This window comes from Austrofundulus limnaeus, unplaced genomic scaffold (assembly GCF_001266775.1).
Source record: "Austrofundulus limnaeus strain Quisiro unplaced genomic scaffold, Austrofundulus_limnaeus-1.0 Scaffold57, whole genome shotgun sequence".
Lineage (NCBI taxonomy): Eukaryota > Metazoa > Chordata > Actinopteri > Cyprinodontiformes > Rivulidae > Austrofundulus > Austrofundulus limnaeus.
Window position 1 is genome coordinate 322,512 of NW_013952459.1, and position 12,297 is coordinate 334,808.

Consider the following 12,297-nt stretch of genomic DNA (forward strand, 5'->3'; position numbering starts at 1 on the left):
AATACATTCTTTCTAGTGCCCTTATGTTTCTGCTTGAACAGTGAGAGAAAGGAATGAAGAAGGAAGAGAAGATGGCGGCTTTGGGTGGAGGGAGGGATGGCCGGCAGCTCTGCTCTGCTCTCTGTAATTTGGAGGCTGTGTGTTCGCCAGCGAGCTGAGCGTAGCAGAGCCGGGCTGCTCTGTGCCGGGCCATGGATCTCTCATTACTCCCCACTTCCTCTCCTCGCGAGGGAGCCAAGCCGCCTCTTGGCAAGGGACGTAATTTTGGTTTTGGCCGCCCTCTGTTCCCCACCCTGTGTCATTATGCTGCGCAAATCGAAAAAACAGCACGCAGAGGCAGCGAATGGTGGAGCAGGATGGAGGAGACCGAGCCTCGCTTTGCGTGCGTTTTGAGTTTCTTTTTCGATGCTTTCTGTTCTGCTTGCGTTCAAAGGCAAAAAAGCATCAGCCGAACTTAGCTCTGGTGGACAGGAGGGTTTGAAAGATTTGGTTCTGAGCCAAAGCTGGAGAGGAGCCCAGAACAAGATGAACATTGTTTTGGTTTGGAGTCACTCTGTGGAAGTGGATTTTGACATTACTTGATGGAAGAAGCCATGAACAATATTGGGAGAGAATGTGTGAAGGGGAAAGAGGAAGGGGGGGTTGAACCCCTCTTTAGCTGAATTAAAAAAAGGGAGTAAGTGGAGACATATGCCCATAAAGCTTTGTGTGTTTCTGTTAGGTCTCTATAGTGCTGCTGTCTCCACCCTCCTGCCTCCTCAGTCATACAGTCAGTTTGTCCTTCGTGTACCCAGAAGTGAAGGGACGGTTATGTGTCTCATCTCCGACAGAATCAGCCCTTGAGCAATTTCACACTTCAGAGATTTAAGCAGGTTTACAATTACTAATAAAAAGAAATGAAACCACTGATCAGACCACACACAACTGGAACTGTTAGTCGCTCGTCTCTGTTTTTATTTAGTTCCCACGGTCTTAAAACCACAGCAACGTATGTGACTGTTCTGCTTGTCGGTCCATACGCCCTGCTTGTGTGTGTGTGTATGTGTGTGTGTGATTGGCTGGAAAAGACTCCAAGATGCAGATCTTGTGGGTGATCTTTTAACTTGTGTGTTTGCTAGAGTGATCTGATGACATTATCCCAGCCAACCTGGCACCCTGTTTCAAACTGCTTTGTGTTTATTTGTCCGGTCACCCTGGGAAATCAGGGATGCAGGGAGTGGTGGTTTGTGTGTGCGAGGGTCAGCTAGCTCAAGTGTTCGAATAAGAATCTCTGCAGGAGTTGTGAAGGAGATGCAATAATGTGCCGCGGTGAGAAAGTGCTGTGCTACAGCTTGGCGATAACGTGGCTCGAGATTGGAGGATTCTACGCGACTGATTCTAGGAAACGTTTTGTGCTTTTTATCTCAAGCTGAGGAGCACGTCGTGTCAGAGGAACGTTGTGTATTTGATGCAAGGAGTCCTGAGAAGAATCAGGTCGCAGACGGGAGGGGAAACATGCGCCATTGCTCCTCTTTATCTCCTCCCCACTGTGGCCGGATGGTTCATGTTAGAGATGGTGTGTCTGCAACTCATTCTCTCTATCTGTGTTTCTGCAAGGAGTCAGATCTGCAGATAGAGAAACCGTGCCACTCCCCTGTGAGGTTTTCCTGCCATCAAGGCTTATTTAGGTTTCCTGAGATGGGGGGAGGACTCAACAGCTTGAGTCACTTGCCACCCAAAAGCGTCACTTCCTCCCTTTCAGCTACTCAACCCACTGCAATCATCTGCTTGACCATTTATCTGTCTTACTGATGAAAAACCCACAGCATGCTTATTTGTTCTGTAAATAACACACTTCAGTAGCAGATTAACACATCTATTCGTGTTATTTGTTCACTAGATGAACGATGACGTGTACTAACACTGGCTTTTTTGTGGTTCAAAAACAAGACTACCTGCATGTAGCATGTCACGCTTAATTACAAGTTCCTGGTAGTGCATTAGCATACGTGGAAAAGCGTAAATTAGTGACTCACTTTCTTGAATTGGTACAGACTTTTGTCTGCGAAGGAGGAAAATATCTTGGTTTGTGGAGTTAAAAGAGAAGTGACTCCGTCAGATCTTTTTATTTTTATGTTTTGCTCTGCGCTCAGATAAAATGAATTGCGGTTGAAGTAGCTGAGGACGTCTCGTGTGAAAGATTAAAAATAATATTCCTACAGCATCGGTCTTGATGAGAATAGTTTGGTTTTGGTAGAAAACTGTTTTAAACAGTGAGGTCCAGATTCAAAAAAATAAAAATAAAAAACACAAATAAACCTGATTAGGGATGCTGCTGTTTTTGGTTGCTCCTAAGAATAAGACATAAGTAATCACGACCAAAAACTTGCAAGGCTGTGGGCGTCGCTTTGATGTGGGACAAAGAGGATTATGTCTGTAATTTTGCGTGATCACACAACCTTTCTCATTTGTTTCTCATTGAGTTTCCTGCTGCAGACGAGGTGAGGCAAACAGACAAAAGTCTTCAGAAAGTTTGCTGTCGAGGTCCTGAATCTTAAAAAAAAAGATCAATGAGATATTATTTTGTGTAGAAAAGTGGAGAAATAAATGGGTACACACACACACACACAATCACACACATCCGTCCAGGGTTAAAAACATACGGGACGGCAGAGAGAACAAAAGGAATGCCTCCAGGGTGACCCTTGACCTTTGGAATAGACTTTCCCCTGCTCGAGAGAGGGTGTTGACTTAGAAAATAAGGCGCCGTGAGGAGCCCACCCCCCCTCCCCACCTCGAGCAGTTCGCTTCACGTCTTCCTCATTCCGGTTTCCATCGGCTGTCTGATGACGGGGCCATTACAGATCTGAACCCAAAGAGGCACAAGAAAACACACAGAGAGAGGCGGCTCTCGGGGATCGATGCGAGACAGTTCTCAGGAGCCTCCTTGCTATTTACCGATGTTGAAAGTGTTCCGAACTGAAGGTTGAAAACTGAGTGTGTGACGGTGTCAAATCCAAGAATAGCAGCGACCTGGTGTGTGTCTGCGTGTGTGGAGTCAGACAGAGGTAATGATTAACCTTTCCAGACTGTGTTTGTGGCCCTAAGAGAAGTGTAGCGCCTCCCCGCCGCTCTCCTCAGCTGCCCTGCCTCACGTCAGCGTGGCATCTGCTCTTTAAAGCTGTGCACCGTTGGATCTAATCGTGTTTAAGATTTCGTTATTGTGCAGGACGTGAAATTATCTTAATTTGTTGCAGTTAAATGACACCATATGAGGGTTCCAAGTAAAAAAAAAAAACAGGTGGAATAAGCTGCATTCTTGCTAATATGCTCATATCATCTTCATCTCATTTATTCATTACAAAATCAGCCCTAAACACCCTGCATCGTCCTGTGATAGACTCAGTGTTTTGGCCCTCATGAGGGTCTTTCTTTGCGGTGAACCAGCAGGGAAAGTCTTTATGTTAAACGGTGGGGGGTTGCGTGTAGGGACCCCATGGGACAAACCCAGAATAGGACAGACCAGCAGTAGACAACTGACAGAAGCCGAGCAGAAAAGGTTAGGGTGACAGATGGCTGCAGGCTGCCAGCTTATCTCCAGCGAGGAGAAGCCTGAGACACAAGAGGGCTTAAAGGCCAGAGGAGCAGGTGGAGGGGCAGACAGATCCACAGACTAATGCTTCGATTGGGAGACAAAGCCCAGACATGTAGTGAGAGGGATGACTACATCTGACACGCACTTCCACCTATACTGGATGCACCTGAAATAGTGTCAGGCCGTAACAGGAGAAGCTTGACGCCTGACGAAGTGTTTAACATGATAAAACTCTGACAAACAGCCTTGGAACGAGGCGAGTTGATGCGGCACCACTCAAACGTGTGTTTTTATAAAAGTGTGTGCTCAGCGGCATTACTCGTGAGGCGTAAACTCATCTGCCGTCAGAACAAGCCGAGACCATCACTCTTCACGAGGCAGCACCCCGCCGGCTGAGGAGTCTGGCTGTCTTGCGTTCCTTCGGCTGATTTAATGAACGAGTCTGAGTTTTGTTTACCTGCCGGAGACGTTTCGGCTCAACAGAGGTAAAAGTGGCGTCGGGGATATTAAAACACCCGAGCCTTTGTTGATGTGTTGCGTCATGCAGAATGTGGACAAAGTAGTTTGTGGAGAAGAGCACTAAAGACTAAAAGTCGGAACATGTTGATTGAGCTTGTCTCTCCGAAGACCGGACCAGTAATGTTAGGTCTTTAAAACGTTGCGTTTATTTACTTAAAAGAAACCTAGTACTTTATCCACCACAGCTTTAATAACTTACCCTTTCTTTTTTGCTCCATCATGCTTTTTTTTCCTTGTCTGACTTCCCCCATTTTGCTTTTATCTTCCTCCCCCTTCTCTGTGCGGTTTTCTTGTACCACGAGTTTGAGTTTCTGAGAGGAGAGTCCATAAGGCGGGGGAAACGGGGCCGTTAGCCTGAATAGCAGAGTGTTTTCGAGCTGCAATGACAGGCTCAGACAGGCAGCCACTCTAATGACCTATGACGCCAAGCCCTGTCTCTCTCAGCAATAACACACACGCACACACAAACAGACACATGAGGCCTCACAGGTGAGCTCTGCCAGCACCCCCCCACGTGTCCGTGTCCTTATCAACCTTGGCTCTTCCTGTATGTGTAAAACATGCCAGTTTTGGAGACTGTCTGACATCTTCCTGAGACACACACACACACACACACATAAAAAAAACACTTTTGTCTCTTATCTCAAAGATGAATCCTCGTTTCCCCCCCTTCGTTTTGTCTAAGGTAGATAACCGAGTACTTAGTTTCCCTTAACGCCCCATGAGGACGGATTTACGATGAACTCCCCAAGGCTCGGCTCAGGCCAACTTCAAAGAACACAGCCCCTCTTGTTTTATGGAAGGCATGCTCTCAGTTTTGCTGGCCCCCTTCCTTTCCTTCTCCTTCTTCGTTTCTGTTCCAATGTTGTCCCCTCCTCCTCCTCCTCTCTGCAACTAATGAAGGCTAATGACAGGCCAGGCTAAGTCCACTTGGGCCAACCGAGCTCTTGCCGCATTAACGTTGCAGTTTGTCTCAGTCGGGACCTTCCAAATTACCGGTTCCATTCACAGCTACTGCCAAATGAAAAGGAAGGTTGAATGGGAAGCAATGGTGCAATTGAAATGTCTCTGAAAAGGGGCTCTGGTCTCCGTTTTGCCAGAGTGCTCCGTCTTTGCTTCGCTCATTTGGGCAAAATTTGACTGGTAGTGAATCGAGGCTCCCTTGTGGAGTTTCAAAGCACAAGCGATGGGTTGACAATCTGGAGAGGAAGCAAAGTTGCAAAAGTAACAGTCGAAATATGTGAAAAGCATTCCTTCTCCTCCCCACCCCACCCCCTCTCTGTCTCACTCGGTTTCCCTTGCGCCTGACTGGCTCCTACTTTGCTAGCTGGGAATAGCTGGGAGCCAGATTTCTGAGGAATAGAGATATGAAGGGAGAGAGTGGCGGCACAGGAGGCGCTCCAAACCGTGGGGAGGGGGGTGGAGAAACAGGAGGAGGAGTTTGGAAACTGGAGCACGGCCAACGCTACACTTCTTTTTACACTCAGGGGAAACTTTAGACTTTAGGCCTTGCTTGTCAACGATCCAGACACCAGGGTTCGAGAGTTAACATAGTTTAGCTGTTGGCGTGAAAGCCCCTCGCCGGTTATCTTAGCTTCATCTTTGTCAGTCAAAGATTGATTCTAATATTTCCTCCAGCAGGGTGAAGCGTGTTGCTGTAGAGACAATCAGGACGGGAGGTTGACGTCAGTACATTGTTGGCCTTGCCGCTGCAAAAATACAGCGAGCCAGACAGAAGATAAGCATTTAATGCCTAGATAAATATTGTAACTGCATGTGGAAACTTGCCTGGCAGTGTCCCCGAGTTGATTTTCTTGTCTAAAGTCCAGGAATTCCAATATGGTTTTTCTGTATAGCAGAAGCTGTGGATGACAGCTTCGCTTTGGCTCTTGACTAAAGCAAATTCTCAATTTCCCAAAGCAGGGATAAAAACAAAGTCATTCAGATGTAGCAGTGTTTATGCATAGTTGCTGCTCAGATTTAGATGACATCTGATCAGACATTTTTCATGATCTTTTTCCCCCCTCTTCTTATTTCTTCTTGATCTGTGCAGTTTTCCATCCAGTAATTTATTGTTATCATTCCGTCTTCCTCCAATCTAAGCATCTCTTATCTGTTTCCTCCTTCAGATTCTCTGGCGTTGCAGGAGTCTGGTGAGCGCGCCCATTGGTGTGTGGTGGCGTACTGGGAGGAAAAGACACGGGTTGGACGCCTCTACTCGGTCCAGGAGCCTTCTCTGGACATCTTCTACGATCTACCTCAAGGGAACGGCTTCTGCCTGGGCCAGCTTTGCTCCGACAACAAGTCCCAACTGGTGCAGATGGTGCGGGCCAAGATCGGCTACGGCATCCAGCTGACACGCGAGCCTGACGGCGTGTGGGTCTACAACCGAAGCTGCTACCCCATCTTCATCAAGTCGGCCACACTGGACAACCCGGACTCGCGCACGCTGCTGGTGCACAAGGTGTTCCCCGGATTCTCCATCAAAGCTTTTGACTATGACAAGGCCTGCAGCCTGCAGAGGCCAAACGACCACGAGTTCACGCAGCAGCCCCGCACGGGCTTCACGGTGCAGATAAGCTTTGTGAAAGGCTGGGGACAGTGCTACACCAGACAGTTCATCAGCAGTTGTCCATGCTGGTTGGAAGTGATCTTTAACACCCGGTAGCAGCAGCTTTTCTCCGTTCTTCACTCGGACCTCTTCACAAAAAAAAAATAAAGACTTCATCCGCTTTTGTCGTTTCTATCAGAAGAAGTTCAAACAGAAAAAAAAAGGATTTAAAGAAAGTATAAAATTCTGACGGACATTGTTTAATAAATGACTGAGATTTAATTAAATAAGAAGCAAAAAAATGTATTTTATGTTATATATATATATATATAAATATATTATTAATTGTAAATATGAAGACGTTTTATAAGCATCATTATTTATGTATTGTGCAATGTGTTGATGAGAAAAGAAAATAAGATGCACTTTGCTTAATATAAATACAAAACAAAGAAATGCCAAAATAAAAAAAAAATACAAATCATTTTTCTTGTCCAGTCTAATTCTTTATTGGAGGAAGGGGGTGAAGGCATTCACCTTAGCAATCTTTTGAATCCAGATCCCACTTCCTGTTTAATTCAGGGTCTTTTATAATCAAAGTCAACATTAGTTTAACTTGGTGCTACTGAGGGGCTTTGATGTCACACTGTGGATCTTAAAAGCAATTTCCTCCACGGCAAAATGAGTCAGACTGTGACAAAGCTGTAATTTTGTAGGGGGAGGCAGGGTGACTCCTACAGGCTCATTATGCTTTTTAAAATAATCTGTGTTTCCTACATTATTTGGGGATGAATGTCCCACTTCCTGTCTGTCATTAACTGATTCATGACATCACAGCCAGGAAGCACTAATGACAAATATCAGGAACCAATAAAGTCACCCACGAGAGTCCAGCTTCCTGAAGAAGTGTCTTTTGTTCAAGTGACTGATAAGAGAAAGGAAAGTCACGTTTCAGACTAAAAGAATTTCGTGCCAGCGCTGAGGAAATGAAGACATACTGGAAAATTACAAACTGATATCAGGAGGATTGGGTTGAACACGATGGCCTATTACACGACAGCTTGGATCTCTATAAACTAGACAAAACAGACCTCTGACAAACATTTTCTGTGTGTGTGTGTGTGTGTGTGTGTGTGTGTGTGTGTGTGTGTGTGTGTGTGTGTGTGTGTGCGTGCGTCTGGGCATCGTCCTCTTACTAGTCAGATGGGTGTCTGCGAAGAGGATTACTGCTGTAAGCCTGCTTTATCCACACAGTCTCAAAGTCCTACAACCCCAATTCCAGTGAAGTTGGGACATTGTGTAAAACAGTTTTCAATAAAAAACACTACAAAGACAAGATATGTAATGTATAAATAGATAACTTTATTGTTTTTTTTTTTGCAAATATTCACTCAATTTAAATTTGATGCCAGCAATACATTCCAAAACAGCTGGAGCGGGGTCATGTTTATCACTGTATTACATCTGCTTTCCTTTCAACAACACTCAATAACAAGAGTTTGTGAACTGAGGACACTAATTGTTAAAGCTTTGTAGGTAGAATTCTTGTATTTTGTGCTTCATAATGCGCCACACATTTTCAATGAGAGCCTAGGGAGTTTATTTATTTATTTATTTATTTATTTACTTATTTATTTACTTATTTATTTACTTATTTATTTACTTTTGGATGAGTTGTACATGAGTTACTTTGAATTCATTAGAAAGGTGAATGTGTTAACACCTTTAAAAACCAAAAGGTTGGGACGTGACTATTACCTGGATTTTGAATTTTTCACCATTGTGTGAAATAAGTCACCATTGTGACCTATTTCATTTTCTTTGACGTGTGTTCTGGTATTTGTCCTGCTCTGCTAAGGCTTACATTTAAAACATCACATGAGAATAATAAGTAAGAGTAATGTGTGTTTGTAATTTACAGGAAAAGCTGGAAAACTTATATTTTAGTGGTTTTATGTGTTGAAAACAGCCCAGATTTAGTAACTGAGTGGATGTTTCTTACACTAAAATGCAGCAAATAAATGTCAGTTCCATGTAGTTGGAGCTGACAGAAAGTCTTCTTGACAGTTTGGCTTTTATTGCCAAAACTTATCAAATAAGTCCTGTTCATTAGCAGAATGTCCATTAGAAGATCAACAAATCTTCAGCAGATTTGCCAAAGATTTGAGAAGTGACGTCTTACAGGACCAGTTTATGTGTTTACTGTGAGTGCGTCCTTAAGGCCTGAGTACAATTAGAGGGATGGTTGGCCTATTTTATGATGATTTATCACAGTCATTTGTCAAAGATTAATATGATAGAATTTAATGTCACAACTTCTTTTGTAGTTTTGTTCATATTCAGGGTCATTTCAGGCTGTATATGCTTTTCAACAATCCATCTCTACTACAAGTTTATGTTGTATTTGTTTTGTCTTGTAGACTATTTACCATTACCTCCTTGCACGTTTCTGCATGTGGGGGTGTGACGCAAAGTCCCAAACTATAGCCCCCCATCCCCCTCTTCCTCCTCCCTGGGGGAGGCATGTATAAGACACAGTCTGTCCAACTGCCAGCTCCCAGCAGGAGGTGGACGGCTGCAGCTCAGGAAGGGAGGTCATGGAGGCAGTGAGGTAGGGACAGTCCAGCCATGTTCACAAGCTGGAGTGTTAAAGATGAGGACAGACACTTCATGTGCTGATTTAGCCTCAGCATGGCCTGCATTTGTGCTTTTGTCCTAACCATTAGTGAAATTATCAAACAAAAACACAACATGAATACTTAAATCAATTGCTGAAACACATGTTGACACATTCACGCCATATTACAAGTTGATGTATTTAGGATTTTTATGTGAGTTGCTGTCATTTAAAGGATTTTATATTAGCTGACACTGGCAAGAAAACTGATTGTTTTATAGTCTTTTATAATTCTTGGAGCACAGTACTTTCTAAGAAACCTGTACTGATCTGTTGACAGAGGCAGTCTCACTTTTTCTGTGGCCTTTCTGCAGGTTCGAACTCAATTGTAAGTACCTATTTAGTTTTGTTTTGTTTTAGTTGAATAGGTCATAATGTTAGTTTGCACAGGACCTGTGCACTAGAACAATGTGAACTTTATCATCAATCTCAGTAAACCAAGATTAACATTTAGTCAAGTTTTCCTCACTTCTTTGTAGTCAGTAGGTTAAGAGATATTTTTTAAATTTGATCTTTTTTTGAGTGAGAATGTGTGGAGTATCAATAAGTAGTTAGTGTTTTACCTGCAGCAGTCAGGATGATCTGAGTGGGGTGTGGACGTTTGGACAGCCTTGTCAATTTTCCTAATTTACCTTTATGAATCATTGATTGTTTGGATAAAAAATCTTAAATATATCATATATGGGACAAACACAGTGATATTTGAGAAGTGAAATGAAGTTGATATGATTTACAGAGAGTGTGCAATAATTGGCATGTGCATAAATTGGGCACAAAAAAACCTTAACTCAATATTTTGTAGATCCACAGTTTGCATAAATAACAGCATCTAAACACTTCCTATTATTATTATTTAACCAGGCAAGTCCTGCCGAGATCTCAGATCTTTTTTTCAAGGGAGGCCTGAGCCTGAAGGCACCCTATTGTAGACTACATGTTTTTTGGGGGTGGGGGAAACAGGAGTTCCCAGAGAAAACCCACGCAAACACAAGGAGAACATGCAAACTCCACACAGAAAGATGCCAGATCCGAACCGGGGATAAAACCCAGGACCTTCTTGCTGTGAGGCGTCAGTGCTAACCACTGAGCCGAGAGTGTGGATTGTGGCTGAAGGTATTTTAGACCATTCTTCTTTACAAAACATCTCTAGTTCATTCAGGTTTGATGGTTTTCAACCACAGACAGCTCAACAGATTTTCAATAACATTCAGATCTGGGGACTGAGATGGCCATTCCAGAACGTTGTACTTGTTCCTCTGCAGAGTTTGTGATGACAATGACTCTCTGCTATTACATCACCAAAATTTAGCTCATTATCTGTTAAATTGAACTGAGTTAGACTTTTTGTGTTTGCTAAGGTTAGCTGTGGTAGCGATTAGGTTGACTCCAATTAGATGTTTGTGAGATATTTTGCTAACAAACATAGAAACAGAATCCTTCATTTTTGTTTGTCTTTCATAGCGGCTGGCAGAAAAGATAGTCACTCATAAGGAAAAAGACAAAATAAAACCAACATGTAACCGTAAAATCAACCAATGTAAGATTTAACAATGCCATTCTGATCCATATAAGATCTCCTGCAATCTCTAATTTAACTTTTGTTACAAGCTGCTGCAGCATCTTCATGACAGCATTTAGCCCAAACCGATGTCGCAGGGGAGAGATCTTCAAAAGTTATCTTTCACCAAAACTCCGATAGGTAAACAAGTCAAATGGCATTAATAATTTGTGAAATATTTATTTAAAGCAGCTAATTTATCCTCGGCAGTCAGAAGCTGAGATCCTCTTTGCCAGATGAAACAGAATGAGTCATTGTTTGATGAATATCTTGCGAACAAATTATGCCCCCCCCCACACACACACACATACACACACACACACACCACAACCCATTATTTTTGTCTCTTCATAATAAAACTCTGTGCAGCTTAAGAAGAAGCATCTCTCAGTCTTTGGTGAAATACTTGGGTGATTGTGTCATCATTTAGATTTGTATTTTTCATATTTCACATATTACTCCCTATACTCTCCCACACAAATCATATTACAGTAAATCATCAACCGCCCCCCCAATGCCCCCGTCTCCTTTGTATTGTATAGGATCTATGTGTTATTAAGACAATAAATCAGGAAAAACATCCCTAAATATAAACTATGAAGTGTGACTAATAGGTGCAATATTGATATTAAGACCGGTAAATGATGACTTTAGTATCCTTCATGTTTTCTCTTTTCCAATCACATTAACCAAGAGGAATTAATTGCATTGTCCTTTCTTGCGTCAGGGGTCTCTCTCCCTCAGGCTCAGACACATGTAGCTGTACGTCATAAACAGGGTTCTGTTTGTTGAGGCACACAAACTGCTGATCCTGAGCTGTGCAACATGTGGTCACAGCAGCTGATTGGACGTCTAGCCATCCGTCTGCGGCAGCATTCCTTCCAGCAGGAGGGTGAACCCACCACCATGGCTCTGCTTGGCAGTTTGGTGTGAGGTGACAAACGCCTCCATGTGGATTACAGCCCCTTCTGTTATTTTACAACCAGGTTAACACCACAGCGGCAACTCAGATCACAGCCACAGCCCAAGCCTTTAATGTAAACCTTCAAGTTGTGCTTATAGAAGGAATTTTTTTTGATAAGGAACAAAATAATTGTAATAATAATAATAATAAAAATGGATCTCATAACGGTGGAGTTAATAGTTGGGTTTGTTGTTTATGTGTGTACAGTGCTGACTCTGTGAGATTCCTGTGTGGATCGGAGTAAATGAGGGCTGTGGAATTTGAGTGGAGGGTAATCATAGCAGACCTACAGGAGAAACCAGATACCAACTGCCAGACTTCAGAGGAACGGGAGTCCCTCCACCCAGACACGCCACCTCATGCAGGAGACACTTTGGCTGGGACAACACCCCCCCAACACACACACACACACACACACACACACACACACACACACACACACACACACACACAC

At 43.4% G+C, this 12,297-nt stretch overlaps 1 protein-coding gene across 1 annotated transcript in view; it reads left to right on the forward strand.

The window, feature by feature from the left end:
* smad7 (SMAD family member 7) overlaps window positions 1–6,867 on the forward strand; it is a 16,826-nt gene extending 9,959 nt beyond the window's left edge. The window contains exon 4 of the mRNA XM_014009328.1: window positions 6,223–6,867. Within this exon, the coding sequence (XP_013864782.1) occupies window positions 6,223–6,761 (539 nt within the window). The 3' untranslated portion in view covers window positions 6,762–6,867. The remainder of the gene's footprint in view (window positions 1–6,222) is intronic.
* The last annotated feature ends 5,430 nt before the right edge of the window (window positions 6,868–12,297 follow it).